The 15,354-nt window shown below is 43.0% G+C and overlaps 1 protein-coding gene across 4 annotated transcripts in view; it reads left to right on the top strand.

The window, feature by feature from the left end:
- The window catches only part of GARRE1 (granule associated Rac and RHOG effector 1), a 59,986-nt gene that overhangs the window by 36,328 nt on the left and 8,304 nt on the right, over positions 1–15,354 (top strand). For all 4 annotated transcript variants that reach the window (XM_083370822.1, XM_083370821.1, XM_083370823.1 and 1 more), the window contains 5 exons: positions 9,285–9,491; positions 10,920–11,054; positions 11,193–11,288; positions 11,388–11,549; positions 14,830–14,988. In XM_083370822.1, coding sequence (XP_083226948.1) covers positions 9,285–9,491; positions 10,920–11,054; positions 11,193–11,288; positions 11,388–11,549; positions 14,830–14,988 — 759 coding nt within the window. The remainder of the gene's footprint in view (positions 1–9,284; positions 9,492–10,919; positions 11,055–11,192; positions 11,289–11,387; positions 11,550–14,829; positions 14,989–15,354) is intronic.

The raw sequence follows: 15,354 nt of genomic DNA, 5'->3' as shown, positions 1-15,354 counted from the left end.
ATTGACACCAGAAGAGATTGGTGGTATCAGGTAACGGAGCCTGATGCCATTCCACAAATTGCACACGGAAGCATACTGGGAAGCTGCGCAGCTTCCAAAGCAGAGGCCTTGCATTGACATGTTGAAGCATGCCCATTACTGCTATTGCTGTTGCATTCTGGACCAGTTGACGCTTCTGAGTGGTATTTAAAAGCAGCTCCGTGCAAAGCGCATCGCAGTGATTAAATCATGAAGCGACTAGGGATATGCAGGTAGTTCTCAGCTTATGACTGGAATTTCCATCACAAAGTGATGTGATTGTAAACAGCAGTGACTGCGTCGCTTAGCAACAGAAATCCTGGCATTGCTGTCTTTAACACTGGTCATTAGCTGTGAACCCACCCCTATCAAAGCCACTCTGGCCTAGTCCCTCCCAGGCTTGAACTTCAGTAAGGTAAGGGACCGTCTCCTCTTCAACTCTCTTCCCCCATCTGTGTCCTTTTGGCCACCCTGCAACCTGCCTTGTGGGGCAGCAAGCAGCGCCAGAACTGTGGAACTTGTTGCTGTTTGTTGTCCTGGGACCTCTTGGCATGCTGTGGCTCTGGGGCTGCAAAAAGCCCCTTAGCCAAAGTGCAGTGCAAAGCCACAGCCATCCCTGCACGTCTCAGCCATCCTAGCCCACAGTACAAAGCTGTAGACCTGATGTTCCCTATGATACTCTGTGCAAGTGAAAGATGGGCCTTGAAGAAACAAGATAGGACTCTTACTGATATTTTTGTACTCTGGTGTTGGAGAAAATTCCAAAGAATAAAATGGACAGCCAAAATAAACCAATGGGTCATCAAACCAATCAACCCTGGATTTTCGCTCAAGTCACAAATGTGTCGCAGGCTGAAATTGTACTACTTCGGACAGATTATGTGAAGACTTATCTCTCTGGAGAAGGCTCTAAGCTGGGAAAAATAGTAGGAAAGAGTTAGTTTTGATTTTAGTTTTGATTTATTGTTTATTAATTAGTATGAGCATATTAAATACAATAAGATAAATAATGCTGTGTAGAGATGTAAAAATATTCAGTGAAATAATCATGTAAGTAAGGTCATCCCCTTGGCAATGAACCCCAAACTAATCTAAGCTGGAAGCTCTCAAGTTGAATGGTTTTAGCTGTAAACATGGCAGTTTTTCTTAAGGTCCATGATGAGTCTGTGCCTTGGAGGAGGTAGGAGCTTACTGATGGGCTGTCTTGTTAATTAGTGACTTTAAATAGTATGCTCTGGCTGAAGCATTTAATGGACAGTCAAAGAGGATATGAGTGATGTCCTCTATTTGTGGTGGGCCACATATACATCTCTTTTCTGGATGAGGTACTTGATGAAATCATCCATGTTTAAAATCATGGAGCTCAAATCTTGCACTGGTTAGGGCTATTCTTTGATCTTGTATAACACCATAGTTAGATACGTTGTAAGATAGTCTGAGCCAGCAATTTTAAAGTTTTAATGTTAGTACCGTAAATGTCACTTTTATCAACTTGAGCACTAGTATTAACCCTCTTGTTTGAACATGGCCGACTGAGATGAAATATGGACATAGAGTGAGATGGTCTTGGAAACTGATTTTAACATGTTGATAGGATGGAACATGCCAGACTGTTTGACAAGACACTTTTGATAATTCATTATGATCCACCGAAAGAACCTTCTGTCAATAGTTGAAAGCTTGAATTGTTGTAGAGCTGTGGATGGAGTGGATGCCTATTTTAGCTCTATTTGCAGAGGCAGGGGTGTTTTTATTTGTTCCCAGAATGGATCTTAAGAAGTGAGTGTGGGTTTTTTCAAGTAATGATGTTTGTGACAATCCCCCGTTTTGCACCATAGGAGGTCATTATAGGTGCTACTTTAGCCTTACATAAATGGTCCTCAGATTTGATGGCAGAATTTCTGTTGCTAAGTGATATGGTCATAAAGTTCATGATTGTGTGACCATATTCCTTAGCAATGGCAATCCCACAGCCCCAGTTGCCATTGTAACCCCATGACCGAACAGGTTGTGAAGTGGGAAAAGAAAAGAGTGCCCAGTAAGCGGGTGGTGGGCACCTCAGGGGGATGGTGGAGCTGTGGGCAGGTGCTGTGGAGCATGGGCAAATGGAATGGAAGCAGGAGCTACCTCTTACTTACTTGTGGGAGGTTGGCAGAAAGGGTTGCAATGGGGATCATGTGACCGTGGGACTCGGCACCTCTCATAAGAGAGCTGGTTATCAGTCACCCAGATTGTGATCACATGATTGTGGGGATATTGTAATGGTTGCAACTTCATGGACCGGTTGTAAGTCTCCCTTGTTCAGTGCCATTGAGATTTTGAATAGTTGCTGAATAAATGGATATAATCCAAGCACTTGCCCGTATTGATTTTTAACCTTAAACTATGAGAGGGATCTACATGTCCTAGTGGATCACCACTTAAGTATCAGTCAGCAGTGGCTGCCACTGCCAAAACAGTCAATGTTGTCCTGGGTTACATCAACAGAGGGATAGTAGCAACATCAAGGGAAGTGATAGTGTTGCTCTATACCACACTGGTGAGGCTCTGTTAGGAATATTGCATCCAGTTCTGGATACCACAATACCAAAATAAATAAATAAATGCTGAGACCATAGAATGAGTGCAGAGAAGAGCAGCAAAGATGATAAGGGATCTGGAAGCTAAGTCCGATGAAGAACAAACAGTTAAAGTAACTAGGTATGTTTAGCTTAACAGAGAGAAGATTGACGGGAGTATATGATAGCACTCTTCCAATAGTTTAAGTCTGCCACAGGGAAGAAGGTGTTGAGAGTAAGAAACAATAGGTGGAAGCTCATTAGAGGAAGATTCAACCTGGAAGGAAGGAGAAATATCTTGATATTGAGGATTAGTACACAGTAGAAGAGCTTGCTTCCCAGAGTCATGGGTGTTCCATCACTGGAAATTTTCAAGAAAAGATTGGACAACCATTTGTCCCAGACGGTATGAGGACTCCTGCCTTGGGCAGAGGGTTGGATTAGAAGACCTCCATGGTCCCTTTCAACCCGATGATTCTATGATTAAGGGCACAATAAGCAACCAACTTCCATAGTCATCCCCTTAGGCCAGGGGTCAGCAACCTGAAACAGTGAAAGAGCCACTCGGAACTGGTTCCCTCACAAAAGGAAAAACTGGGAGCCGTAAAAAATGTGTGCGCATGCGCGTACATGCGCACATGCGCAGAACAGGGTTTGACTGAAGAGTGGAGCCAAGGTGAGATATGCACCTACCCTGCATATTTGAATTGATTGGTTGAACTTTTTTAGTCCCACTTTTTTTTGGGGGGGGGACTGCACATGGCAGAGGACTGGGAGCCGCAGGAGACGGCTGAAAGAGCCGCATGCGGCTCCGGAGCCGTGGGTTGCAGACCTGTGCCTTAGGCCAACTTCAGATTGCATATAAGGACCATATCATTCACATATAGAAGAGATTGTGCCATAAGGATTACATCATTTGCATAAATCTGTGTTGATAGATGTATTAAGTATCTTTGGACTTACTGAAAGCAGAGGAATCCTGGGTTGTCTGTACATAGAAGTTCAACAACATTTGGACCAGAATGCATCTTTGTCTAATACCATTGGTCATGGGTATCTTGTGTTTCAGGATGCCATTTGTTCCTATATGGACTTTTAGATGTTTTATAAAGAGTCGTATCAGTCATAGGAGTCTGGCTTCCATGTCCAGAAGTTTTGGATCATTTTCCTAAATAAACAAGTTATAATGTTTTTGACTCATGGATTTAACTGGATTCTCTTTAACTAGTTTTAGGATCTGGATGGAGAACAGATAAATCTTGGGTCCTATTTATACAAAAATACTAAAAATTCAAAAAGCTCACAAACATTTAAGTGCTACTGTATTTCAAAAGGGCAGGCTTGTTCCTTTCCCAATGTCCAGGAAGCCCACAGCATTTGAGCAAAAAGAGCCAGAAAGGTTTACGGACCTCTGCTGCCCAGAAAAATGGGACCTGAAAAGTTCTTTTGAGCTTGTAGCTTTTGAACGGATTCATTATCCAGACACCAGACATTTCAAGTATCGGGATCCACAAGGAAGGCCAGTTCCTAACATCGGTGGACCTTGTGATGCCTGTCTTCAGCTCTTCCCCCAGATCAGAGCCTCACATTTATTGGTTTCACCTCCTATCAAAAGGTACCCATGAAGGCTCAGCCCCAAGAAGCAATGTCAGCAAACTCCTTTTCAGTCTTAAGCTGCTTTTTTGTTGGTCTAGGAAAGCTAATTAGATCTGGATAAAATGATAGTTCTTTCTTTTTCCACATACTGAATAATTAAAGTCAAGCCACTTTTTGCATCTTATAATCTTGGCATAGAGTCGCCTGCTTGAGCAGGCAGTTAGACTAGAAGACCTCCAAGGTGTCTCCCAGTTCTGTTCCGATTGATTGATTGATTGGTTGGTTGGTTGGTTGGTTGGTTTTTCAGCAGCTAAGTTTCCTTTGTTTACCTTATGTCTCCTACCTGAAAGTCCTGTAATGAAATCCAGGAGGGAATTTTTAGATGATCTCTCTTGGCCATTTATAGAACGTGGATTTCTGCTCTTGACTATTTTTTAACCTTGGTACGTTTCTGACCAAGTCTGTGCCCTTTCCTCTGTTCCCTCTTTCAAGACACTGTGTGTTACTTGATTACAGACTGATTCAGATTATGTCTTCTCGGCCTCTAGTAAGTTGTTGCGCACATATTTTTCTCCTGCTTGGCCACTTCCCTTCTGTTGCTTCCCCCCAACCCCTGCATCTCTCCAGACCAGCCTCCCTGGCTGGCACCTTCACAAGCCTTGCTCCAGAAGCTGCATTCCTCCCACAGTTTGTTTTCTTGCCCAGCTCCTCTGCAAGCCTCACTTGCATCACTCTTCCTGCACTTTGCCTGCCAATTGCGTGGAGATTTTCTCCCTTCACTGAAGCCAGGGCAGGGGAAAAAACAACAAAATTCCTTGCAAGTCTGTTGGTTCTGCTGCTCCTTCAGAGACTTAGGAAGGCATCTGTCTGAGCCGTTTCCAAATATTATCTTGTAATTCTGGTCTTAGAGAGAGAGAGAGCCAGTGGTTAAGATGCCAGATTAGAATGCAAGAGTCCGTCCATGAGTTCAAGTCCTGCCTTAGCCATGAAAACCAGATGTTTGCGGCCTTGAATTATTTGTAAAAATTATTTGTAAAAAAAATAAGGGATATAAATAAATAAAAATGTTTCAGCCCCCTTTGCCTAAATAACAGTTTCTACATACTTCCATCAAGGCCATTTTCTTTACTGGCTTTGTCCTTTGTTCCCAGATGGATCGGTAATGAGGGATCTTTGTCAGTGGGTGTCGAGAGTGATTCGCTCTTTCACCTGGTTTCTTCTCCACTCTCAACTCGACAACAATCGGGAGGGGGTTGGTTGTAATGTCTGGGGTGGGAATGGAATGCCAAGACTCCATCCGCACGCTGTGAGACCTTGCTTCCCCCTTCAAGGCCACGCTGTACAGGTGTCTGACCGATCCAGGCAGTTCCCATAACAAAAGGAGCGTAATCAATTGGGCAAGGCGATGGTCTGAGGGGAACAGCCAAAGGGGAATTCAGGTTTAACTATGTGGATTTTGTGTGGGAAATCCAGAGCTGGTTTTACTTCTTTTCTGCCAATGTAGTATATTCAATAAAAGTGTTATTACTTTTGTGAAGAACAATATCCCAAGAGGTCCTTTCTTGGATTCACTACCTGGACACTTGACATTAAGCTCAGATCTTTGAAGTCTTTCTTTCACATTCCAAATACCGTATTTTCCGGCGTATAAGACGACTGGGCGTATAAGACGACCCCCTACATTTCCTGTTAAATTATAGGGTTTGGGCTGTACTCGCTGTATAAGACTACCCCTCTTCCAACGCACACCAAATAAAAATTAAAAAACATCAGATTTGATTTAATATGGTAATTTTAATTCAAATGCTTATGACATGCAGGTACTTAGTAGGAAAACTGTCACTTATAAACATAAGGCTGTTTGTCATCAAACATGTAAACATAAAACAGTGCAAGTGGATTAAACTTAATAATAATAATAATAATAATAATAATAATAATAATAATAATAATAATAATAATAATTAAATAAGTAGGAAGGGACCTTGGAGGTCATCTAGTCCAACCCCCTGCTAAGGCAGGAAACCCTATACCATTTCAGGCAAATGGCTGTCCAGTCTCTTCTTAAAAACCTCCAGTGTTGGAGCATTCACCACTTCTGGAGGCAGGTTGTTCCACTGGTTAATTGTTCTAACTGTCAGGAAGTTTCTCCTTAGTTCTAGGTTGCTTCTCTCCTTGACTAGTTTCCATCCATTGCTTCTTGTCCTGCTTTCAGGTGCTTTGGAGAATAGCTTGGCTCCCTCTTCTTTGTGGTAGCCCCTGAGATATTGGATCACTGCTATCATGTCACCCCTCACCCTTCTCTTCGTTAAACTACACATACCCAATTCCAGCAACCGTTTCCTGTTTTCCTAATTCACTTTTTCACTTTTCCTAATTCACTCTAAAGCTTTCCCTGCTCAGAGCCTTAAGTAATACCAGCTGCCTGCAATTAGTGCAGGTTCTCATCCCACCAGGCTCAAGGTTGAGTCAGCCTTCCATCCTTCCGAGGTAGGTAAAATGAGGACTCAGATTGTTGGGAGCAATAAGCTGACTTTGTAATAAGGCTGCTTGTGGTGTGTGTGTGTGAAAGCTCTAATAAGCAGGCATATTCATAGAATGAAGGCTATTGCTTAGCACATTGATTTGTGCTTTAAATTGTAAGCCGCCCTGAGTCTTCAGAGAAGGGTGGGATATAAATGGGATTTTAAAAAAAAAAGACCAAATGGGAGATCCACTCCAGGTTTTCCAGCCCACCCGCCCAGTTCCTGAGTCAAATGTGTCCTTAGAGCTAAGCAGCTGCTCTGGCTACACCTGCCTTTCAAGTTGCTCTTGCATTCCCCACCTGCCTACAGCTGCTCTTCAACTTTAGAAGGAAAGACACCCAGACCCCAGCCTGTAAAAAATCACAGACTGCAGCTTCTACTCCAATTGGTCCCGCTTTCCCTGCGCAGACTAAATGGAAGATCCGCTCCAGGTTTTCCAGCCAGCCCTGTCCCTAAAGTTTCACCACCACCCCTGACTTTTGAGAAGATTTTCATGTGTTAAAAAGTCGTCTTATATGCCGGAAACTACGGTATGTGCCCAAGAGCCTTGGTGGAGCAGTGGGCTAATGCCTCCTTAAGTAATACCAGCTGCCTGCAATTAGTGCAGGTTCGCATCCCACCAGGCTCAAGGTTGACTCAGCCTTCCATTCTTCCGAGGTACGTAAAATGAGGACCCAGATTGTTGGGGGCAATTAAGCTGACTTTGTAATAATGCCGCTTGGGGTGTGTGTGAAAGCCCTAATAAGCAGGCATATACATAGAATGAAGGCTACTGCTAAGCTTGTAAGCCGCCCTGAGTCTTCGGAGAAGGGCGGGATATAAATGGAATAAAAAAAAAAAGACTGGAACACTTTTCTTGATAGGTAGATTATGATTTCAGTCTCATCAACTACTCAGGGCTTCTTCCTCTTCACGACAGGGGCAAGAATCCTTTGCACAGCTATAGAGTCCTCTTCCACAACCCTGAGACTTTTGGCAGCTGCTCTTCATCTATAGCTCCAGAAAATCCTCAATAATGAATCATAGAATCGTAGAGCTGGAAATGATCTAAGGAGACATAAAGTCCAACCTCTGAACATGGCAGGATTCTCTACACCATTTCCAGTAGATCTCCCCCCATTTCTGAAAACTCCACTGAAAGGGAAGAACTGCAGCAACCTTTTCCACTGACAGCTTCTACTGTCAAGACGTTCTTCGTAATGTCTCAACTATGCATTCTTCTAGCAAGTGAGAATAACTTCAAGCCCTCTACAGTGTATTTGAAGACAATTATTGTGTCCCTCTAAACCTTCTCTTCTGCAAGCTTAACATACTAGGACTTATAGGACCTGTTTTGTAGTCCTTTTCTCATTGCAACCATTTTCTGGACTTGGCCCAGTTTATAAAAGTTGTTTTTAAATTGCAGAATTGAATATCCCAAGTGAGATCTGCCCAAGGCAGAATACACCTAGATAATTAATAAGATGGGGGTATTTTTGGAGGGGGAGTCTTCTTTGTGTCACATTCCTCCATCTCTACTTCTCTTTAGGTTTCTTCTAACTTCGGGGGCTTTTTGGTGATACATATCCCTCACAAGGACTTCTTGTGCCAAATCAAGAATTGTCTTGTCAAATAAGCTGGACAGTTTATCTTTGCCTTTTCTAGAAGATCAGCAAGTGTAGAGAAGCAATAAGAACGCCTTGAAGAATGAATCTGTGGTTCTGTAAATTGCCAGCTTGGCCCCAAAAGGGAGGAGACAGTGAGAAAGACCATCAAGATTACCCTACCGTGATTCTTCTAGGCGTAAAAGGAGGGCTTTCACGATTCTGTTGTTACGTCCTGCAGCAGTAAATTACACTTCTGATAGTTTACTAGTGGGGTCTATTTCCCATGATGGCCTACCTCAGAGTGCCGGCAGTTAGCGGGCACTTGCAGCACGGACAGTTCTTTCTTTTCAGGAAAAAAATACACGGCACAACCCCTGCAGGTCATGGCATCAGTTCTCCCCAATTCTCTTGTGATGAAGATGAAAACAATAACAGTAATTTTCTGGCTCCCCCTGTTTGCTTGCTCGATGATTACAGTAAGGATTGTAGTGTTTAATAACTTAACTGATAGTATAATTTTGCTTAAATTGACAAACTACAAAAATACCAAGGCTTCAATAGTATGCTGCAGCTTAACATTCCAGGCTAGAGCACATTCATAGACCATGTATATGTTTATTCAACAATAAATCCCATGATATTCCATGGGCTTATTTCTAGTTAAATGTCTTAACTATATGCAGCCTGAAGTTTTAATACTGTAAACAGTAGTCTTTCCTTATAGAGAGGAAATGCTTTATTAATTTCAAAAATATACATCGGATAGTGCAACAGCATTTCTCTCAAGCTGAGCTTGATTTTGGGTGATTTCGTGAGCAGTTTTTTCTTTGCATGGAAATGGGCTGCCATTCAAAATGTGCTAGTTCATATTTAGGTCAAAGACCGCTAGAAAATGCCAGGGAGAGGGGGAAAAGTCAAGGATGAGATACTTCCAAATAACTGCACAAGATCCCCTATTCCTGGACCTAATGGTGGTTTGTTTGTTTATTTTATTGGAACAGGTACTTGGACGCTGCTTTTTGACCGTGATGCAGGTCCACTTCCAGTTCCTGTCCCAGGCTCTGCAGAAAGTCCAGCCAGTGGCTCAGTCGTGCTTCAGTGAGGCTGCAGCCCCGGGAAGGAAAGACCCTGGCCGGAGGGAGACACCCGGCGTCAGCCCCACAGCCGAGCTGGAGGAAGCCACACGCTCCTGGAAGGGCGCAAGAGAGGTGGGATTGCGCTGCTGGGCCCAGGCGCCAGCAGTTCTGAATCCCGGCTCCCGTCCTCGTGAACCGGGAGATGGAAAACGGTTGCCATTCCCTTGGCTGGCTTTATGGCAGCCACGTTCGGAAGACCTGCTTAATTACCTCAAAGAGATTGGTGGGATGTGCAACAGGAAAGTTAACCCAGCCAATCAGACTTAAAGGACCCACTTTTAGCCCCTCATAATTAACACTTCCAATTTTTCCCAACAGAGACAGAATCTTAGAATGCCGTATTAATAACAATCACAATAGCATTTAGGTTTATATACTACCCCACAGCGCTTCACAGCACTCTGGGCAGTTTGCACCGTAGAAGCATTATTGCCCCAAGCAATCTGGGTCCTCATTGACCTCAAAAGGGCAAGGCTGAGTTGAGCCCCATCAGGCTGTGGGCAGAGCTTGCCCGCAGTCCTGCCCTTTAACACCTCTGCCACCAGGGCTTCTTCACTTTTGTGGACATTTGTGGATGAGCCCAACAATATTTTGTTGATCACCTATATTTCAAGAACCTTCCCTTGGAAACGGCAGACATAGACCATAGGCTCGATCTGAGACGTCTCCTCCCTGAACAAACTCTCGGCTGGAAGGTCTCTTTATCCTCCAGGCAAAACCCCTTCCCCTTCAACTGGATCTCCCAGTCCTCCCCCCCACCCACCCCCCCAGGCTTTTGCCTCTAGCCACTGTGGCCAGAGCAGAAGCACCTCGCTCCCTCTGCTGTCTGGCTTTGTTGCTTATCTGCCTCCTTTGAGGATCCAGCTTTTAGTGGGGCCATTTGCTACACAGAGCTAAAGTCAGGGCTGGGTTTGGAAAGTTTTAAAGAAATTGCTGGCGAAGATGAGAGAATTATTAGAGATGGCAAAATTGACTCGTTTGGTTAGACAAAGGATAACTAACATTCATTAGTGACTGGAAACGCTAAAATGACTTTTTGCCAAAAGAAAAAGAATGAACTTGTGATTTATGAGTTTGATGATTAGAAAGGATAGACTGTGGGGAAAAAATTACGTTGTAGCCTTAGAAGGAGAGGGTAAAATATAAATGTCACTGCTGATAAGAAAAAGGAAGCCGCTTCTTGATCACTTTTTTCTTTTCTTTTTTTCTTTTACACTTATTACTTTCGTTTCCTTTCCTCTTTCAAAATCTGTAGTATTTTTGTTTTAAACATGTTTCAAAAATGATACAGAAAGAGTTATATTTGCATAGTTAGTCCCTTTGTCTGTCATGATGAGGTGATCTTTGATCGGAGTTTTTTTTTGATGACTGCAAAGCTGCAGTGTCTCTTTCCTAAACTTTGACTAATGTCCCAATATGATATAAATTTAACTTCACTAAAGAGTTCAAAATTACTTCTGTCATTTTGTCACCTTCACATTCTCGGCCCTCTATTTAAAGGCCACCTCACGGCTTCGAGAGAAAGACGGCTGTTTAGCTGGAATTCAGGTCCAGCAACTCTTCTGCTCCCAGAACGTGGCCATTCCAGAGCACCAGCTGAAAGAACTGAACTTGAAAACAGACAGTGCTTTGCAGGTCAGTTGCCTCGTGGGATGATTTTCTTTACTGTCCAGACTGCACACAACCACAGATGCACGTTAAGGAGGGATGGGATAGTGGGGCGATTTTCCTTTTTTGGGTTTTATGAACAGTCTGCGTTTATCTCTTAATCAGGCCTACAAGGGTGCTTTGGAAAGTTTGGGTCACTGTGAATATGCAATGAAGGCTGGTTTCCACTTGAATCCAAAGGCAATTGAAGAAAGCCTGCAGGTGAGAGCCTCTTTTTCTGGATCCAGCCAAGAGGTTCCATTAAAACTGCTGGGCAACCATTAAATTGTTGTGTTTTGCTTTGGCCTTTTGCGTCTTCAGGGCTGTTGCAGTGAAGCTGAAGCCCAGCAGACTGGACGAAGACAGACGCCCTCTCAGCCGATTCAGTGTGAGCTGCCAACCGTTCCCATCCAGATAGGGGCCCACTTTCTGAAAGGAATATCCTTCAATGAATCTGCAGCAGATAATTTAAAACTGAAAACGGTAAGTCTCTAAATGAAATAGTTTGCACTGTCAAATCTTTTCCTGCTTTGAGTAGAACCTCATGTGCTGAAAACGCAGAGGCAAAGAGCAGGCCTTTGACAATTTGTGTTACTGGCACAAGTACACTCATGACAAGGCAAAGTCGAATTAGGCGCAAAACCCAATTCTGTGTTCAGCTAAGAAAACCTCTGCCATTCTCCTTGGGCATCTCTTCTTCTTGGTGTCGTGCCATCCTGAACTTCTCTGCCAGTTTCTTCTTGCATTCGGAATGGCTTTGCACGGTCACGGTTTGCTTCCTTGTCTCAATTTGGGCAGCACATTTTTACCTGTAATTGCAAGGAAGCTCCTCCTAACATCTCACGTGAACTTAACCTCCATGTCTTGGTCTAATCTGCCAACTCCTTCTGTGCTCCTCATCATGGTGGCAGGGTTGGAGGTGGTGGCGGCAGGGAACAAGGTATGTTGTTAATTCTGGCAATCCTTTAGGAATTTTTTGCCAACACAAGGACTGAAAAGATCGTACTTTATAGATAGGAGATGGGATATATTTTGCAACCTCAGAAGAGGTGAAGGAGTCGCTGAATTTGTTTACACTTGTGATGAAAATTGGAAGTCACATCTTTATTTCTTTAATGTGTTACTTTTTTCTTGCATGTTTATTCCTATTTAAGTTTAATTTGTATTAAATTTTACTATTATAATCGAAGTTCTTAAGAAAAATTGTGTGCGTATGTGTGTGTGGTTGGATAGCATAGTGGTTAAAACACTGTCCTTTGGTGTGGGAGATTGGGGCTCAAATCCTGGATGGTACCTACTTTACCAGTAGGGATACTTTGTGTATGAGAATGAAACAAACTAAGAGTTATGCCGGCTCACATATCATCTAGAATAAGAAGCATCACATTTGTGAAACCAACAATCTGAAGATAAGTGAGCTACTGAAATGAACCATATATGGATGAAACAAGAGAACCTGGAATTGATGAAATGCTGTTATAACTGTAGTCCTGATCAGAGGAGACATATGATAAATATGGATGGAAACGTGCATCCAGTGTTCCAACATAATGAAGAGGAAGCTGTTCTCACAACTTGAGGTAGATGAACTATATGTTACATTCCTGACTGAAGAAGAATTAGAAAAACAACTGGATGCGCAGCCAACACCTGACACTGAAACGTTTCCACCCCCTCCATTGCAGAGCACAAATACTGATGCGGCATATAGGATCAATCAGCTGCCGGTTACCAAGACCCAGTGGAGGAGTTCTGTCAGACCGTATGCAAGAAGATGCCAGTAGAGCCTCATGACAATCCTTGTTACCATCATAATTTAACCCAGTGATACACTATAGCTGCTGTAATCCTGGGATGCTTGGCTGCATAATTTAAAACAAGATCCCCCAGAAAATTAGGTTAAAAGTTTTGATTAAGGCATCTCAGAGAGTAATTAATTGGTAGAACTACAGAAGGTTATGGGGATTAAGGATAAGACTCGATTACTGGAAAAATGCAAGGGCCTGACTCTGAAGCCTGAGAGAATGTTAGGTGTACTAACTACAGTTCAATAACAAAGTAACAGCAGAAACTCAACCGAACTGGAAGAACGTATTGGAGAAAGAGAAGATACATAACACCAGTGCAAACTGGCTGCAGGACCCGAGAGCCATCGACAGCAATCTCCCGGAACACAAACCAGTCGCCATCACAGTAACGGTAGCAGGCATCCAACAAGAGTCCCTCTCTGAGGGTGAAGGGTGGTTCAGAAATGTGAAAATAAATAAAAATGAAATAAACACGAACAGCTGAACAATAACCGGCCTGGACATGATCCATGCCTGAGGAAACCAAAAGCAGTGAGTGAATGTCTAGCATCATAGATGCTGCTAACAGCCGGCTTCCACCCAGAGAGGACACAGGACAGTGCTGATCATGAAGGACCCCCACAAGGAAAGAAACCATCCAACTACCGGTCAATAACCTTTCTCTCCACGACATGGAAAGTCCTATCAGACTTTCAGAATGCTGTTAGAAGAGACAAGAAGCAGTATTATAACATCTGTAAAGACATTGAAGACGGAAACAAACACAGAAAAACATAGCCCTCTCAAATATTAGAAGACATGTCACCGATAGTCCTTCTCTTTGTTAGACTAGCCATACCCAGTTCCTGCAACTGTTCATCACACACTTTACCCTCCAGTCCACTAATCATCTTTGTTGCTCTTCTCTTCCCTCTTTCTGAAGTTCTCAAAACATAATGAAAGTAGTTTATTGTAGCCTCCAGTAGCCTAAGATGAAGTCCATCTGGCCCCACAAACTACAGTTCTTTAAATTGCTTATATTCTCCTTGTCTAACCTCTTTTTTCTCCAGTGTCACAGTGATGGTCAAGTAGCACTCCAATTTCCTCTGGTTCAAAACAGGAATTAAGAAGTTCTGCTTTCTTGCCATTGCCACTTTTTCTTTGGATTGGAGCTATACCCCCCTGGGAATTACATTCCTTATAGATTTCCCTTTTACTCTTACGATTCATTCTGTTAGCATAGTCTGTCTACATGATAAGACTATGAACTCTACATATTTTCTTTGTTCCTATCAATTGGCACAGTATATCTGTGCTGCAGAAAACCAAAGAGTTGCTTCTTTTCACATTCTTTTTATATTTCAATGATTCTACATTTGGTCAACCGATTATGGCCTTGAAACTGTAAATATCTTTATAGGCAGATTCTGTCCTTGATTAATTGAATATAATTAGATAGCAATCCTTCTCTCTGCTGTCCCTCTTGCTCCGGGATTCCTATTATGGGGAGAATTTCAGTTGAGAACAGCGTTCCACTTGAAATCTCATATCCTGGCTCTGGTTTTCAGATGTGGAAAGAGTTGGATTTAATGACAAACATAAAAATTAAAGCAAACAGCCTCTCTTTATCCCCAAATCTCTCTAACCTGATGGTTTCATGCCTTGTTTCTTTCTCTCCACTCAGTACCACTTTCCAACATTCTCTTGTACTGCTTCTGGATGCCATTGGCATTTCCTTTTGATCCTGTCCATGTGCACATCGAATAATTGGAGCTGGAACGGGGGCGTGGCAATGCCTGGAAGCAGTAAGTTTGTGGGAAACTGGTGAAGTTTGGCTTGGGCCATCGTAACGTGAGCAAGAGTAATCTAAGTAGGAATGGTAGATGTCAGCAGTGCAAAATATATTGAGTTGGAATGGGGAATGTTTATGTTGCTTGTTTTTTTGCTTAACTCCTCCCCCTTGTGTACATTGACAGCACACTATGATACAATTAATTAAAGAAGCTGGCTACCATAATGGGATGACCCCAAGAGATGACTCTCCTGTGACAGAAGTCCTGAATCAAGTTTGCCCTTCCACATGGCGGGGAGCCTGTAAAACTGCTGTACAGTTGTTGTTTGGACAAGCTGGGCTGGTAAGTAGCGGTGGATTGGCAGCTGTATCGAGGTGACCAAAGTTAAGGGAAGGCAGGAGTGGAAGGCAGGTCATTTAGTCCTGAAAGACTAACGTTAAATTATAGCAGTTGGGCCTGCAGCAAAATGAGGGATTCAAGGTTTGGCCTTTTTTTCTTCATTTTGCTCCTCTCAACCTCCCTGTTTCTTTGTTTTGTCACTCTTGAGATGATCCCGCTTATGCTTTTGTGTTGATTTCTCCCCTTGAGTTTTTTCTCTGATCTTTGCAAGTATTGCTGATAACACTCCTGTCTATGTAGGTAATTCAGTTTGGACTAAGTTTGCTTTTGGCACATATCACAATATTATCATTAACCAGCCATGTTCTT

The sequence above is a fragment of the Vipera ursinii genome (genome assembly GCF_947247035.1).
Source record: "Vipera ursinii genome assembly, chromosome: 10".
Taxonomy (NCBI): domain Eukaryota; kingdom Metazoa; phylum Chordata; class Lepidosauria; order Squamata; family Viperidae; genus Vipera; species Vipera ursinii.
Note: the sequence above shows the minus strand (reverse complement) of the source record. Positions and strands in the feature narration are given on the sequence as shown.